The sequence below is a fragment of the Sorex fumeus genome, unplaced genomic scaffold (assembly GCF_029834395.1).
Source record: "Sorex fumeus unplaced genomic scaffold, SorFum_2.1 ptg000098l, whole genome shotgun sequence".
Taxonomy (NCBI): Eukaryota; Metazoa; Chordata; class Mammalia; order Eulipotyphla; family Soricidae; genus Sorex; species Sorex fumeus.
Genome location: NW_026606155.1, coordinates 57,896,203 through 57,915,046, shown reverse-complemented (window position 1 = coordinate 57,915,046; position 18,844 = coordinate 57,896,203). Strand labels below are relative to the sequence as shown.

Here is an 18,844-nt window from a genome sequence, read left to right as displayed (position 1 = left end):
AATTTAATGATATCCAAATATGATGGTTAAACAAAACTCTATTACCCCAAATCAAAAAGTTAAGTAAAGTAAAAGTTTTATGTTTACCTCCTAAAGGTAATTTCTAGCAAGTAAACATAAAAATATAATTAAGACTATAAATTTAAGAATGGAATTACAGTTAGCATATATTCATTTGATGTGTTACACTTTATGAAATTTTTATAAATGTGGAATTGTCTAAATGTTTGTTTCCCTTCTCTATTAATACTAACAATGTATTTGCTATGGTTCCAGACACAATTATAAATCCTCTAACATGATTAAGATCCTATCAACAAACTTATGAAGTAAGTTGCAATGTAGCCTTATTTTAAGGATGCAGCACAGAAAAATTAAACTGCCTGTCCAAAGAAACACATCCAGTGAATATCATAGTCAATCTCTACTATCACCAGTAAAATATCAGAACCCCCATAGGATACCATTTCCTTATACTACCTTTTTGTGCAATTAAATTCACTATTAAAACATTAATACGTCTATGGGTCACAGTGATAGTACAGCAAGTTAGGCACTTGTCTTGCATGTGGCTGACCTGGATTTGATCCCCAGCACTCCATATCATTCTCCCAGTATCACCATAAGAGATACCTGGGTCCCAAGCCATGATTAAGTCCTGAGCATCATCAAGTGTAGTGTGACTCAACAAACAAACAAAAACAACATGAAAACTTCTTGACTTCAGAGACTATATTCTTCCTTGTTGATCTCCATTGTACCTATTTCACTGTTAGCTTTCACTTAAAAGTTTGCTATCCATGTAACTATTATTGGATTAGTATGTAATTTTTAAAAATAAACATTATACGTGTATAAAACATGAAATTTATCACAATACACTATGTAATAATGTAACATGTTATAATTATGTATTCTAAAGGTAAAAGGTAAAGGCCCTCCCGTTGATCGTCGATTTGCTCGAGCGGGCCCAGTAACATCTCCATTGGAGACTGTTGTTACTGTGTCTGGCATATCCAATACTCTCGGTAGCTTGCCGGGCTCTCCGAGAGGGGCGGAGGAATCGAACTCGGGTCGGCCATGTTGGCCGCTTGTAAGGCGAACGCCCTACCCACTGTGCTATCGCTCCAGCCCCAATTATGTATTCTATGTATGTATATACTTACATACATATACAGAGATACACAAACATATGCCTCAAAACAAGTGAGCGCATATCTCTTTGGGACACTACAATAGAAACAGTGGAACTTAATAGATTAGAAAAGAAAAATTCAAAATGGTATTGGTATTACCATTACTGATGAACTCTACTGTCACATGGCTCCATGTTTTTCTTCATGCGTACAACACATGTGGGAGTGATTTAGTCACCAGGAGGGTGTGGAGGACAAGTAGAAAGGGTGAATGAGAAAAAAATTTTAATACTGAGACCATTTGGACCCAGATAGACAGATATCCAGAATTAAAGGATAGATTGGACTTGCAGAGTCTAAGGATACCAATATTGTCCATCCAAGACTGAGCAACAATCTTGGAAGCCAATAATGCAGTAAAAATAGTACCCCTGAGATCTCCTTTTCTTTGTTAGCAGCTTCTAAGGGATAAAATAGAGTAATGCGATGGGGCTGGAGTGATAGCACAGTGGGTAGGGCATTTACTTTGCACGCGGCCGACCTGAGTTTGATTCCCAGAATCCCATACTGTCCTGGAGGCCGATGCATTCAGAGTTGAGAATGGCAGGGGTAGAAAGCGGATTGAAACACAGAGCCAGCTTGAGCCAACTGTGGGCCCGAATGAAGCCAGAACAGGTGTGACCGAGAGTAGGTCTACATCAAACTGGAATGGGTCTGGGCCTTAGCCATGGACATAGTCCCTACAAGGTGCTGGCACTCTTGCCAATGTCCCCAGCACTGTGCAAAGGGGAACCCAGATACACGCAGCTCTGGTGCCTAGAGGGCTCCACAGTGGAGATGAAGCCCCATCTTGCTCTGGAGACCCATAGGGCCAGCATCTGAAGCCTGATTACTACCCATGCATAGCCCTGTGTACTCACCCAGCCATGATTTTTCAAAAATACTTGACACAACTCATCAGTATCTTTGGAAACTTTTCACTTAGATAAATGCCTAGAAGGGTCATGATTCTTTTCTCAATGAAACTGTACACAGTGATCAAAGTCTGGAAGAAGAAAAGTGGAGAAAAACTTAAAAAAGGAGGGATGGAAGGACACAGGGGAAGGAGATGGAAGAGTGGAGGAGGGGGGAAGAGGAATAGGGAGGGAGAGAATGATTCTTAGACTATGAGTGGTTTCTGGGTTAATGTCTGTATTTTGTGTCAGATGAAGTAAACAGCAAAGATTCTCCTTACTACTGATGACATACTTAGGTCAGGAGGGACTCCTTCAGATATTTAAGAAGTAAATATGTTCTCCAGCATCTTGATGAAAGGTTTAGGAAAATTTTAATTAGCATCAAAATTGAAATCCCCCAAAAATAAGGCTATCAATTCATTCATTCTGTGATCTGTTTATTTGGCCAATGTTCAAGTCTCTATCCTGTGCCAGCTTCTGGTTTAGACACTAAAGACAGTGCAGTGCACCAAACAGACCAGGATTATTCCCCTTAGGGAGCTTAGCATCTGGTGATAGACATAAGAACATGTTATGTCTATATCAACATCATTTAACTATGAATAGAATACATTCTTTCATTTAAATACACATGTCAATGTTAAAAATAAGCCAATTTTTAAAAAATATCTTCTTTCAGGATAGACATTTTCTAAAATAGTTCTAATAAATTTACCATTAATTAAATTTATATTAAACTGTGGTTTTTCTTATTTGTATTTAAATGCAAGATTTATTTATAATATTCATATAAGCTACATAAATAATTTTAAATGTAGACATTTGACAATCTAGAATTTGCTCACTAACAACCTGTTTAAATTAATGAGCAGTACAGCTCCATTCTATCCCATCCAGATGGCCCATTTATTAATTATTTGATTCAAATTTCCCACTTGGACCTCCTCTAATATCTGTTCACCATATATTCATTTTTCCATCAACATCTACTTGCTCATTTATTCACTGCACTGCATACCAGGAACCACTGGAGTGAGAACCTTCATAGCCCATTTATCATTGTTTCTTTGAATCAGAGTTTCTCAAAGGATGCAGAATTTAGAATACTTGTCTGTTTTTTAATTCCATATATTAAAATTCCATTTAATAGATATGAAAATATAACTTATTTTAATAAGCACAAAAATCTTCCATGATGTTTATGCCTTGAACACATATGATTGCAAAGACAAAGGCAATGAGTTTGTGTCTAGTTCTATCTGAGAGAAATGTCAAAAGAGTAAATACATGATGGAAGAGACTATTCACAATTCATATGACAAAGAGCTGATATCCAAGATATATAAAGTATTCACAAAAATAAAAACCAAAAAAGAAAACAACTTCATCAAAAAATGAGAAGAGATAAATAGACAGTTCAACAAAATTATATATATATCAATAGTCAAGAAAGAGTAGTCATCATCATATTTGATATCAGGGAAATAAATGCTTATCAAAATAACAATGTATTACCTCATACCAGGGCATATGGTAAATATCAAAAAGATAAGAAATAACCAATGCTGGATGGGATATGGTGGAAAAGGAACCCTTATTCACTGTTTTCCCACATACAAAAAAAAAAAATTATGGAGACTTCTCAAAAAACTGACAATATATCTATCATATAATGCCACAAGTAGTAATTTCTATTCATTGGCATCTATCTCAAGAACACAAATAACTATTTCAAAAATATATATCCACACGAATGTTCATTGCCACATAACATACAGTAGACAAGATATGAAAATAACCAAATGCTCAATGACAGGGAAGTGAATAAAGAAATTGTGGCATATATGTTCAATAAAATATTACTCAGCTAAAAGAAAAGATGGAATTGTGCTTTTCACTATAATTTGGTGGAACATGAAATGTCCTACTATGCAAAGTGAGTAGAAAGAAGAACAAAAATATATACTGGATAATCTCATTCATTTGTGGGGTATAAAGAAACAAAGCAAAGACAAATAGACAATAGCCAATGAAAACTAACACCAACATTCTTCCTACAGGATTGCATATGCCATAGAGGTAAGGCAGGTGTGTATTGGTGGTAAGGGAGAGGACAAAAAGATAAGGATCCTAGTGGATGTAAGGATACTGGCACTTGTGGTGATTAGTGTAGGACAGTAACGCTGTATGGTGAAAACAAGTATACAGCGGTAAGGCATTTGCCTTGCGCACAGCCAGCCCAGCCAAGCCGGGTTCGATTCCTCCTCCCCTCTCGGGGAGCCCAGCAAGCTACCGAGAGTATCTCGCCCACACAGCAAAGCCTGGCAAGCTCCCGGTGACATATTCGACATGCCAAACACAGTAACAAGTCTCAAAATGGAGACAGTACTGGGCCCGCTTGAGCAAAATCAAATGAACAACGGGAGGACAGTGTTCGTTTGTTCTTGTTTGTGTGAATCACATTTCTATTTTAAACAGTTTAAAAATTCATAAGATTCACTATAAACGTGAGATGTGAATTCAGATGTCCTGCTGATTCCAGTAGCACTGCTTCGCTCTAGATGCTGGCACATTCATTCCTACCTCAGTGCGAAGGAAAAACTCGCATCTACCTCCTCATATAAGGGTCTGAATCTCATTTCCCACTCTTGCATAAAGGGATTTTACGTCCAGGGAAAGTTGAAGGACACTGGTATTTGGATTGAAGAGTTGCAAATGTCCCTATAGTTAAAACTTCTATAAGTAGGGGCTGGAGTGATAGCACAGCGGGTAGGGCTTTTGCCTTGCACGCGGCCGAGCCGGGTTCGATTCCCAGCATCCCATATGGTCCCCCAAGCACGGCCAGGAGTAATTCCTGAGTGCATGAACCAGGAGTAACTCCTGTGCATCGCTGGGTGTGACCCAAAAAAAAAGCAAAAAAAAAAAACCTATAAGTAGTATTTCACATTTATTAAGTAAGTAAGGCCCTCCCGTTGATCGTCGATTTGCTGGAGCGGGCCCAGTAACGTCTCCATTGGAGACTTTGTTGTTACTGTGTCTGGCATATCGAATACTCTCGGTAGCTTGCCGGGCTCTCCGAGAGGGGCGGAGGAATCGAACTCGGGTCGGCCATGTTGGCCACTTGTAAGGCGAACGCCCTACCCGCTGTGCTATCGCTCCATGCACTTCACATTTATTACTAGTTAGAAAAGAAAACACTTTTTTGTGACTTGCCCATGAATTACATAATCTTGTTCTTGGAGGAAATACACGTTGATTTCAAACAACCTAAAAATGGAACAAAAACCTACATGTGAAACTATACTTTTTCTCATGCATGCTGTATCTTATTTGTTCACTGGAGGGAGCACACCCTCCTTTGTTTGGCGAGGGTGATCACTTTCAAAAGTGTCTGGTTCTAAAAATCGAACCTGGGACTCCAACACAGAAAGCACACATCCCAGGCTATTGAGCCACCTTCCCAAATCCTTATTTGTTTCTTCTATATTTTTTGTTTTCACAGCAACTAGGAATCTTATTTTTTTAAGTTTTTATTTGTCACACATTCAAAACAATGGAGAGTAACAGACTTCCTTTTTGAGTTTTCAACATAAATATTCCTGTCTGTGGTTGCACATATACAGCAAGTGTGAGTCTTATACCCATTATATGTGTCAAATATTCCATTACAGAAAACAAATCATATGGCTTATCATTGGACCATTTTAATTTATATATAACAAGTAAAACAAACAAATAACAGTTTTAACTAACTCACAGTAAGGAACATTTTCTCCTATTTGGCAAAATAAGATGCTATGAAAGAATTGAAAGGATTTTCCCCCTATACGGAAAGACATTTTATTTGCATCTTTCCCATTTAGGCCTGGTGAGGTTGTGATACATAAGCAAAATAGGTCTCACCTGAATGGTACACACTATGATATAAGCTATTTGAATAAAATATATTTGAGTTGTTAATGTAGTTAAAGCATTGTACTAGGTCTGAAGACACAAATTAAAACTTCATTGTTATCTAATGAGGTTCAATCTTGGCAAAACTCAAAAACAAAAAATAAAAACAAAAATTGTTCCAGAGCTATTGTTTCCATTAAACACCACACACACACAATTTTGGAAAGTGTAAGTGTAGAATAATATGCTTGTGTAACCATATCAATGTAAACTAGAGAAATACATATAATAATATATAATGACTATTTCAATACCAACTTTTGAGTGATGAAAATATATTTTTCTTTATCCACATGCAAGGCATCCCCCCCTCTCCTATTGAGTCACATCCCTGGCCGTATCAGACCAATTTAGGGGGATTTAATGTTTGTTTGTTTGTTTGTTTGTTTGTGGAACGGATCTGGCTGCTCTCAGAACTTAGTCCTTGCTTTGCAGTCAAGGGTCACTGCTGGTGGTGGTCAAGGACCATATATTGTGCCAGGGATCAAACTGAGTCAGCTGCATTTAAGGCAAGGCCAAAACCCCTATACTATTCTTCCAGTCCCTTGTTACACAGATTGTTTAATTGTGTGCCAATATCTCTAATTTTCTACTATTCTTTCTGTCTCTGCTTCTCTGTTGATGTTCTAATCTCCAATACATGCGTGCTAGAAATAATAAAAAGGTATATCCTCATGAAGTAATCAGAAGTATCATTCTTTCTTTATCCTTAGTCAAGTACAAATAATAAAATTACTCCATAAAAAAGACTGCTGATATTCCCTATAATTTTTATGACATGACATTCTTACATTCAACTTTAAAGAATACAAATATGTTCTAAATTGTTCTACCCAAAGTGAAACTCATTTATGTATTTTTTCATTATTTTGTACTGAAATGAGATACTTATTTCATTAATTATTTTAATTTTTATTTTTTCATGATTTTTCTAAAATACCATGGCTTTATACATTTCTTATTAAGAGAAAAATGAATATTCTGCTTTCTTCATTTAAAAATTGATTTTGAAGCATGAGAAGGTTATACTGCCATCTTGTGGTGAAAAGTTCATTTACAGTATCAAGAAGAAATTTCTCACTACCATACAACATATATATTTCCTACCTCCCAGAAACTTATATTTAAGAAAAACGTATCACTCCTAAATATACTATACTGGTTATATGTTAAAAATAATTTGATTAAAATAAGAAAAGGCATTATTAACATTGTCTGAAATAAAAACAATTATGCACATGGCAATATAGGTGCTATTCCCAGCAGTTTATAATTTAACATTAGTATAACACACTCTCACCACACGAATTTAGAGAAAGATAATAATATCACCTAAGAAGTTTATTTTTACAAGGTAATCACCAATTCCCACAATTAATATAACATGTATGTTCAGCTTATCAATTTTTGTTTGATTTAGAGATCTACATTAAAATAAAATATAATACCACTCCCAAGAAACTAAATAGTATAGCAAATACTTTACAATGGGACCTAATTAGAAATCAATCACATTCTACATATGAGGGTAGAAATCTTTTCCAAAAAAAGGAAATCACCAAAATTATAGGAAAACAGCACCATCTATAGGTCTTCACAATTTCATAAGTACAAACTGAGTCACTCAAGGCAACTGATAATTGGGATACAGTGGTCAACCAAATGAACTGCCTGCCAAAGAAAGAATCAGCAAAACAGTTCTGCTCATTTTTTGACTCATGAAGAAAATCATATAATTCACTCCAAGTATATATTTTCATATACTTCTACCATCATTCTCCAAGATTGTAACATCCATGGCAACAAAAAAAAAACCAACATTTCCCAAAATTGTACCTTAATTTTAGTACACTAAATAATAATGTACATATTGGCAACTTTAAAAAAATCAAAAATCATTAACACATTGACATCACTTCCTCTTTTGTCCTTTTTATCCCTTCTCCTGCCCTCACCATCTTTTTAAACTCCTCCTCTTTCTCTTTCTTTCTCTCTCTTTCTCTCTTTCTCTCTCTCGCCACTATTTTATTTTATTATTTTGAAAAATATAGTTCATTATTCTCTCTCCAAAAGGCTTTATCTTCCCCTAAAATAGTTCTAATAGTTTATTCCAGTTCATATAGCTAAACAAATTCACCCACTACCTAACCTAAAAAGCTATCAAACTCAAACAAAAAGGGTGGGAAATGCAAAGTGGTGAAGGGACGGGTGTTGGAACACTGTATGACTGAACCCAATCATGAACAACTTTGTAACTGTGTATCTCATGTTGATTCATTAAGGGGGGCAGGTCAAGGCTATTTGATTCAACTTAATTTTCCTCCATTCCACAGACAACCTCTTCCAGTCAGAACTGGAGTTGCCCAAGGCCAGAGCAATGTACAGCAGGGAGGGAATTTTCCTTACACAAGGTTGATCCATCCCTGGCATCTCATGGTGGTGGTCTCCTGAGCACCACCAGGAGTAATCCTGAGTACAGAGTCAGAAGTTATCCCTGAGCATAACTAGATGTGACCCAAGAAATAAAAAAGAAAAAAAAGAAAGAAAGAAAGAGGAAGAGGAGGAAGAGGAGGAGGACAACAAGGAGGAGGAAGAGGAGGAGGAAAAAATGGAGGAGGAGGAGGAGGAGGAAGAGGAGGTGGAGGAGGAGGAGGCGGAGGAGGAGGAGGAGGCTAGCTGTACAAGCATTCAGGTTCCTGTAGAGACAAAAGGTGATCTGGAAAATTAATACCTGTGCTATGGCTGGCATTTAAAGATCTGACAAAAAAAAAAAAGAGGGCACTGAGTGGGTTCTGTGTGTCAAGACTTAGTTTTCCAGATCAATTATAATATTTAACCCAACCTGAATGGAGTGTGGCAGGGAGAAGACAGTTCTTCTCGTAGAGTACCTACCCAATTTCTCTTTCTATATTCTAAAAGGCAAAGTCAGGTAGCATGTGGGAGCAAACACCTGGCAAAAAGAACAGTCTGAGTCTATGTTCTGCTGCTATCCTGGAGCAAGTTATTTAATTTCTCTATACCCCATTTTCCTCATGTTGAGGAAATCACAATTCAATACCAGATATTTAAGCAAACTACAATGCTTTGCACACAGTAATTGCCCAAGTAAAGTCAATGCCTACAATTTACCTGTCACTGTCACTGTCCTCCCGTTGTTCATCAATGTAATCGAGCGGGCCCAGTAACGTCTCCATTTTGAGATTTGTTGTTACTGTGTTTGGCATATCGAATATTGAACCCAGGTGGGTCGGGTCGGCCGTGTGCAAGGCAAACGCCCTACCACTGTGCTATATCGCTCCAGCCATAGCACAGTGGTAGGGCATTTGCCTTGCACGCAGCCAGCCTGGCCGACCTGGGTTCAATTCCTCCACCCCTCTCGGATTGCTCTGCAAGCTACCTAGAATGCTCACCAGGCACGCAAAGCCTGGCAAGCTACCCGTGAGGTATTCAATATGCCAAACACAGTAACAAGCAAACACAGTAACAACAAGTCTCATAATAGAGACTGAGATGTTACTGGGCCCCCTCAAGCAAATCTATGAACACTGTATACAATTTACCTATTGTTTTTTATTTTCTTTAACCACACCTGTCTGTGCTCAGGGCTTACTCCAAGGTCTGTGATCATTAATGACATCAGGAAATGCTTGATGACCCATATAGGATGCTGGGGATCTACCCAAGTGCAAGGCAAGTGCCTTAACCCCTGTACTATCTCACCAGTTCCTTATCTTATAATTGACTATATAATTTGTAGGATACACCCAATTTAAACCAACAGGCAGAGAAGGTCATTTGCAACATGATAACAGAAAGCTTGTATGAAAAAGAGGGATCTAGATATTGGTCAGTACAACTATTACACCAAAGGAGGGAAAATGGTGCTTAAACTTCTAATAACAATTTCAGAATTACTTCTAGAATACTTTTTGTAAGCATCAGCATCCACATGGCTCTTGAACCTATATTATTTCTAGTGTGTGTTAGAAATCCAAGTCTACAGGGCAACGAGACCTTAGAACTCTGTGAGATACTTGTAAAAGATCCTGCTGAAATCAGAGAACAGATGGGCCTGTTCAGGGAGACAATGCACTGAGAGCAGAACAGAGAACTTACAAATCTACTGAATACCCATGTTGGAGAAAAGGCAAGAAGGGGGAGCAGCAAAGGTTCCAAAGAGAGTAAAGAAAAACTAAAGTTTTTTTTAAAGGGCTAAAAATCAGAGACTAATTTTTTTTTAATTGAATCACTGTGAGATACACAGTTACAAAGTTGTTCATGATTGGGTTTCAGCTATACAATGTTCCAACACCCATCCCTTCACCAGGATACATTTCCCACCACTAATGCAATGTGTTCTTGTTTCCATCCATGCACCATCCCTCCCCACCCCACCCACCACACACACACACACACACACACACACACACACACACACACACACACGAGTTTGCCTCCATAGCGGCAATGTTGCCTCTCAGAGACAACATTAAAGAGAAAAACTGGTCACAGATGTGAAATTACACAACTATAGGTAAAACTGAAATGAAAACCAGTAATTAGTGGTTTCAGCACAAAAGGTGAAAACAGACATGCCATAATATTATAGTAAGCTGAAAATTTCATGGCATGCTTTTCATGAAGGCTGACAATGTAAGGAAGAGAAACACATATAGTTTTGAATTGAGGAGCTTAAATGGGCAAACACACCAAAGAGGAATGAAATGTAATCGAATGTCTGTGATTAGCTGAATAGTGCCCCCACCCCATCAATGGTACGTTTAAATCCTAACTTGAGAATGAGGATTTATATGAAAATAGGTCTCTGCAAATACAATCTAATGATGACAGTGGATTGCAGTAGGTTCTAACTCACCAGGTGGTATTCTTAGAAAACAGGAAAATTTGGACGGAGAGATATATGGGGAAAGAATGTCACAGAATTAAGATGAAAGAACATTTAAATTGATGACAACTTCCAGAAGATAGGCAAGAAGCAGGGAACAGTTTCTTCTTTAATATCATCATAAGGCATCATCCTACCTTGCTTTAAAATTTCCTGCCTCCAGAACTGTAAGAGAAACAATTCCATTGATTTAAACAAGCTAGTTTATGGTACATTGTTCAGACAGGCAGACCTTGCAAACTAACACAAACTCTGTAGATAACAATCAAAAATCTAACAGAACACTTACAGGGCATCTTTATCATAATTATATCAAAACACAAAAGTATTTGACACAATATAATCATTTAAAAACAAATTAAATTTATGAGAGATTCTGTTAAAATCTAGAATATGTGTAAAGGATATTGTAAAAAAAAAAAAAAAAACCTCTTAACTTGATTTCATCCAGTGCCATTTCTAGATGCTACCTACTTAAATTAAAAAATTTAAATCCTGAAGATGTTTGAAAACAATTTGTGTACTGGAACAAAAGATGATACATAAATTTTAAAATTACTGACACACACGATTTTGGACCCTGGGACAAAAGATGATTACTGAGAAGGTGGCAGAGATTTTGGACCTGAAGATAATTTTTTTTCAGTTCATGCATTAAATTATTGCAAAGAAAGACAGTACTATTGAAAGTATTGTTTTAAGTATTGACTGTCTGATGAAAATAATCTCTAAATTCTTTTCTCGTTTCATGAATAGTCGGACCCTAAAAATAATATAATGTGGTTTGGGCTTCTCATATTTATTCACTTAACAAATATTTCTGACCACTTACTGAGTTACAACTAAATGACCAGGTTTTTTTCCAATGTGCCGAGACGTTGTAGTTAAGATTGGGGGCAGGGCAAGGAAAGGGGAGAGGGAGGAAGAGATGTGAGCAAGACCTGATTTAACAATGTGAGCCTGAAGTGTTGGGCAAGAGTTGTTTATCTTTTCATATCAATTGAATCACGTACCCACATACCATACTTGCACTTTTAAATCCTTGAAACATGGTCATGCAATTCATCTTAATATGTTCTTATATTCATACTTTTGAGAATGAGATTTTCTTTTAAGAAAGGACTACGTTTTCATTAAATCACATTCCTTAAAGTATTTTATAATTAATTTGAGCTATAATAGAGTTGGTTCCTCCTATGTGGTTGAAATAGGGAGATTTTTTTCCTCCCTAATTACCCAGATAATGGGTTCCAGTCTCCCTTTGATGTCTCATAAAGGCTCACCTATTTCACTATAACCTGCTATTTATTATCAAACAATTGCCATTTGCCAAATCCTGAATTTCCAAAGGTGCCATTTATCCAAATCACATGTGTGTCCCCTTTGCACCCATTCTGAGCTAGAATTTTCGTTGATCAAAATTTAACCTTGATTACCCCCTGGTGCACTAGCCCTTTTATTACCTACTCCAAATTAAAATCCAGATGACAACTAGTATACATACTGCCTATTACAGCATTTCTTTTGACAGTATTTTAACTATTACAGGTTAGGATAAGAAGTAGAAATCTTGTGAAAATAGAGATACAGTATTTGAGATCAGACATTTACAAAATAAAATTGAGGAGCCAGATAAGCGGTACAGGAGTTAAGGTACTAGCTTTGCATGCTGCCCACTCCAGACTGATCCTTCGCAGCATCTACAGTTCCCTAGGCACACTCAGGAGTAAGCTCTGAGTACTACGGCTGTGGCCCAACCACCATCAATAATAAAAGAAATAAGGTCTTAAATTATCCATTATTGTTATATGTTGACGGTCTTAGACTCTCAACCATCATAATAATGTGATATTTTACATAGTGTCCCAAGAGTTCCTGTCCCAGAAGCCTATCCATGAAATCAGCCCCCCTCCTCCCCACCTTCTCCCAGTCTTTCATGTCACACACATTCTCCTTCCTTCCTTTAAAGGAAATTAATGTGATCAACGTCACAAAGTCCTTGAACTTTGTCTACTGGAACACTGGGAGGAAAACTTTTCCAAAATATTTTAAACAATTTAATTACAACCTCTCCAAGGACGGACACAAAGTGAAAGCAGTGACTGAAGAAGATGTAGTGAAATCTATTAGAATCAGAGGACAAGGGGAGAATTAGAGAGGAAGAATCAGCAGTTTTGCCATTTGGGGAATAAAGCAGTGTTCTGCCAGCTCGGTGATCTTAGAACAAATGCATGGAGGGGAAATGTTCCAGGAAGCAAAGCAAGTCGGCCTTATAGACTAAGAAATACAAGAGAGACTCTGGGAGGCACAAGGAAAAGAAATCTTGAGATGTCAATGCAGAAGTGAAGTCAATGTGGACAAGCCCTAGGCATTTCCTCACCTTAACAGAAGTCTGACAGGTCCTGACCAGAGCTGGGACATCTCTAAGATGGAAGAAGAAACCCAAGACACTCTAAAGTTGGGTGTAAAAGTTCTTTGAATATTTAGGAAGAATAGTCCTCCAGAAAGCCTAAAATCCTCTTGCATTACTTTGAAAATCAGAACCACCCCATGAGCTTCAGAAGCACATGCAAGATCCCAGTGGTCACTAGGGAAAATAGTAGGAACTGTGTGGCTAACATGGGACATGATATGCAGAGGCCCAGGTGCCTTGGGATCCCTAGAAAAATTGAGAACATACCATCAGCACTTGATTAAATCTGCTGTCAATCCAATTGGTGTCTTTGAGAAAAGGGAACAGTTTCCTTTATCTCCTGAGTGGACACAGTTCTGTGCTAGGACACACACTGAGGCTTAAATATATAAATATATATATAAATCAAGAATTGCATCTGGCATTTAGAATTTACTCAATAAATGCTAGTCATTTAAATTTTTTTCCCTATTCACAGCAAATGTTACACAAAATGTTAAAGTTAAATGGGACTTGTAAAACATTTACCAAAACATGGTTTTCAAGCTGGGCCTTGGAAAATGCAGGGTTCTCAAATGTAGCAAAATAAGACAAAAACATTCCAAGCATTGGGAACACATAGAAAAGCACAGACCACATTCCAGAGTAGTAAGCAGACCTATTTATCAGAAACCAAATGGAATGTGTAGGTGAGGACTGAAAAACAAGTCTGGGGGTTGAATAGTATAGCAGGCAGGGTGATACCCACTACCCCATATGGTCCCCTAAATATGAATACCACCAGGAATTTTACCCCTGAGCACAGAGACAGGAGTAAATTCTGAGCATAGCCAGATATGCACCAAAACCAAAAAACAAAGAGAGAGAAAAGAAGGAGGAGGAGGAGGAGGAAAAAGAAGAAGAAGGAGAAGGAGAAGGAGAAGAAGAAGAAGAAGAAGAAGAAGAAGAAGAAGAAGAAGAAGAAGAAGAAGAAGATCCGTATGCTAATTTTTGAGAGAATATATATACAAATATGCATGTTCCGGATATTTTGTATATATATATATATATACTGTATATCTGTGTCTATATATTTTATATATATAATGTATATACATATATATATAAAACATTCCTTTTGCTGTAGTCATCAGTGAAAAATAAAGAAGACTTCACTCATAATCACCTGCAATCCAGTTCCTGTTCTACGGAATCTTTTCGCTCAAAGGCCTTCTACTGAAGTACTTCTTTGAAATATCAATCATTGACTTAGGAATCTTCCCAAAATGCAGATTTTAATATGGTATATCTGAAGTGAGGCCTAAGTGCTTATATTTTTAGTGAGATTCCAGGTGCTACTCTGAATACCACGGGCCTAATCTGGTGGCCTTTTCCCTCTACTGGGCCTTGCTGATCTTCCCAAAGCCCAGTACATCTAACACTCTCACTCTGCTCGAACTATTTCTTAAAGCCTGCTTGGTGACAGACAGACAGCCCAGTACACATAGACTTGTCTTACACACAGCCTTCATTATATAAGACAAGGTTGCCATTTATAACAATACCCCTCCATTATAATATAATGAATTATATTTTAATATTATATATACTATTTTATATTATATTATAATGAATAGTAAAAGTAAGTAAAGTAAAGTAAAGTAAAGGCCCTCCCGTTGATCGTTGATTTGCTCGAGCGGGCCCAGTAACGTCTCCATTGGAGACTTTGTTGTTACTGTGTTTGGCATATCGAATACATCACGGGTGGCTTGCCAGGCTCTGCCATGCGGGTGAGATACTCTCGGTAGCTTGCCGGGCTCTCCGAGAGGGGCGGAGGAATCGAACTTGGGTCGGCCATGTTGGCTGTGTGCAAGGCAAACACCCTACTGCTGTGCTATCGCTCCATAAAATCCCAATATAATATATTAACTGCAAACTTAAGGTCAGTCTTTATTATCCAAATACCTGTAAATACATTCATTTCTTTGGTCCTTTAAATGCAAATATCGCAAATGATCCCCTAATGAAAGGACTATATCGGGTACAGCAGATACCTATTAACCATCTCACTATACTTCCAGCTTCATTGAGAAACAATAGCAAATACCTATTAACCATCTCATCATACTTGCAGCTTCGTTGAGAAACAATCTCCCCTGAGCTTCCTTCCACATCTCACTCTACCTATCACATGAGGTCTAGCTACAGAAGTAGACTCCTGAGCAACATTAGGTTATCTTTATTCTTTATCTGAGAATTTATGCTACAGTGGAGCAAGAGGGTCTTTTTGCCCCAAGACCCAGGGAGGCAAGTCAGCCTCTTGTTTTGTGTACAAAGCAGAAATTATGAGCTTGTCAACTCATTGGAGACCATATTCTGCCTAGTGTACTGAAAAGAGAAAACAAAAATCAACTGTGAAAAAGGGGGGGGGGAGAGTCATGAGCACAGAAAAAAAGTCATGAGCAAGCGCAGAAAAAGAACTCTACAGAATGGCGCACTGACACTGTCACCCATCTCACAAAGGTCACACGTGCAAGTCAAGGCAGCAAACCTGATGATTTCTCCCAGCCTCAGCAAGATAAGCACCTGGGCCAAGCTGCAGAGAGACAGTTGTTTCTTCCCGTTATCTTGTGGAAGACTGCCAGAAGGCCATTTCTCATGCATTCCCCTCAGTTCAGTTATACAGGCCTTCCACCTCACTCCCACTCAGGGTATCATTGCAGATGTGAGCATAAATTTATTTTTCACATTTTTTCAAAACTTTTACAAGTTATAAAACTTTTAAAATTTTAAGTTACTTTTCTGTTACAAAATTTATTAAAAAAAATTCTGAGTCTATTTGAAAGTGTTTTTCCATAATCAGGTAAATCTATGTTTCAACTGCACCTAGCAGTTGAAGCAGTAATACTTGTGACACTACTGTCAGTCAGAACCTGAGCTTCTTGGAAATTATTTAATCATTTGATAAAGAGAAGAGAGGGCAAGAGTTCACTCCCTGAGGTGCTTTCAGTACTTTAGTTCAATTCCAGTCCTCAAATGCTATCCATTAGATTCCCATTAGAAATTGGTGTTTCTCCAATAAGTTATTCAATAGCATTCTTCCCTCAAGAAAGTAAAAATGTATTTCTCAATTTTATCATCGAAACATAATACACAGTAGTATTGATTTGATGATAGTTTTGATAAGCAGAATTTCATTACTAGAGACTCGTGCATTTTTTTGTATTTATTAAAATACGGCTGTTCTTGTATCTTGATTTCTTTTTGCCCCAAGACCTAAGAACTAATACGTGTAACATGATTAGCTTGCAAGTATCAAAGTCAGATATAATATGAAGTTTTTATAATTCCCAGAAGGAGGGAGAGGAAGGGAGGGGGGAGAGAGAGAGAGAGAGAGAGAGAGAGAGAGAGAGAGAGAGAGAGAGAGAGACGAGAGAAATAACAAAAGTACCAGTCATAGAGGCAGGTTTGACAGGCTTGATGCTGGGGATGGCAGAAGGGAAACTGGGGACACTGGTGATAGAAAAGGTTCCCTGCTGAAGGGCCGGGTATTGGAACCTTGTATGACTAAAATCCAAACATGAATAACTTTGTAACTATGTATCTCAAGGTGACTCAATCTTTATTTTTTAAATGAGCTTTAGGAAAACTTTTATGAAAAAGTAGAAAAAACACATGATTCTTCTTTACTATGATAAAACTTTGTTACTGTGATCAATTATCAATAATTCCACAGTACTAAGCAAATAGTTTCATAAGGTCTGCGACTTTCTCTAGCTACACATAGTATTTATAAGATCAATTATAAATGATTTTTAAATCCCCCCCCCACACACACACACACTAAACTTTCCGCAAATGAATGTGGAGCCAATATCAAAGGTGTTTATAAGAGTTCACACAGGCCTTTGATTTTAACATGCCTGTTTAAAGCGAATACCCCCCTCCTCCCCAGCACCCACCCACCCACACACACACATGCCCCCAACCCCAGTAGTAATTAAGACAAGTCTGAGTCCTGGGGTCCCTACTCTAGTGTAAGATCCAAGTTCCGAAAAGTCTACAGGAACTAGCAAAATTCAACCTAAGGATTGTGCTGGAGTGGAACGGCCGGTGGCAAGGCCTTCTTCTCCTTTCTGCTCGGGAACCGAGAAGCCCTGGAACCCGCGAACGGCGGGCGCGGGCGCCCCGACTCCTTTACCAGGGGGCACCCGCGGCGGCCAGCGGCCCGCTCGGGACACCTCCGGGCTCTCCCCGGGGCGCACGGGGTTCGAAAGCGCCACCACCGCCACCCTCTCTGCCGTGGGGCAGCCCGTGGGAGAAACGTATTCAGGAGACGCGAAGTGAAAAAGACGGCGACGCGCGGGCGCGGCGGGGCGGCCTTACCCGCGGAGCCGCCGGCCAGGACCTGCCGGGCCGCGTCGCTCGCGAAGCCGGCGTGGGGTCTGGTGGACATCGTCCCGGAGCTCGTGGACACGCGCGCGTCGCTCCCTGCGGGCGGCAACCCCGTGACTGGCGTCCTGCTGGGGCCTCGGCTCCGACGGCTCGTGGCGCCCTCTCGCCCCACTTGGCTCCGGGGCGACCCCGAGCGCTGCCCGCCGGGTGTGGGCGTCTAGATTGTGCGCCCCCCCCCCCCCCCAACACACACCCTCCTGTCCTATCGGCCGCTGCCCGCTCGCTGCAGGGCGCCGCAAGCTGCTCCCGATAACCCGGTTGAGTAAATGCGGCCAGGCCCGGAGCGCAACGACCCTTGTCCCCCGCGCCGCAGTGGGGCACAGTGCATTTCTCTCAAACCACTACCCATAAGGACAAGTGAAGGGGGAGAAATAAAGGCCTGGACATCGCCTGGCCTGCAGCAGTGACAGCTAACGGTGGACAAGGGCCCTTACGGGGAAGCCAATCGATCTCATTCCCTTACCCCTTAGAGATTTTATTTACTGAAAGGTGAGAAAGATTATTTACTACAAATCATCTGGGTCAGTGATTCTCAAGAGCTTGAACTTGGGACTTGGGAGTATCTGCATAACTAATGATTTGTAGAAAGTTTGTAGAAAGGCAAATGCATTCGTCTTTCTGGCGTTTAAGTCTGTAAAACACTGACCTCAATAAGGAATTATCAGTGTAGTCTCTCTACAAATCATTTTATTATTCATGGTAAATTATACACACACACACGCACACACACCACACACTCCAGCAAAACAAAAACATTTAAACATACGACTTTAAACAATAAATTCTAAATGTTAGGTTGGAGCAGTACAAGACGTTGTAATTCAAAACTTTATCATACGACTTTGGAACCTCTATTGTCATATTATCTTAAATATAGTATTTCATACCAAATAAATATTTAGTATGAACCATTAAAAAATTGAAGGCAAAAATTAGCTGGATTAACAATAAAATATGGTCACAGATAAATATTTCTGATATTTATCAGATAAAAATAAAATGACTGCCTTCAATTTTTGTTTTAATTTCTTAAACTGAACTACTA

The 18,844-nt window shown here is 38.8% G+C and overlaps 1 protein-coding gene across 2 annotated transcripts in view; it reads right to left on the bottom strand.

Moving 5' to 3' along the window:
- The window catches only part of SLC25A21 (solute carrier family 25 member 21), a 557,492-nt gene extending 539,498 nt beyond the window's left edge, over window positions 1-17,994 (bottom strand). The window contains exon 1 of one of the 2 annotated variants that reach the window (XM_056134156.1): window positions 17,731-17,994. In XM_056134156.1, the coding sequence (XP_055990131.1) occupies window positions 17,731-17,800 (70 nt within the window). In that variant the 5' untranslated portion in view covers window positions 17,801-17,994. Of the gene's footprint in view, window positions 1-15,895; window positions 16,021-17,730 lie in introns of those variants that run through there. The other variant, XM_056134157.1, reaches the window with a different exon arrangement.
- Between the last annotated feature and the right edge of the window lie 850 nt (window positions 17,995-18,844).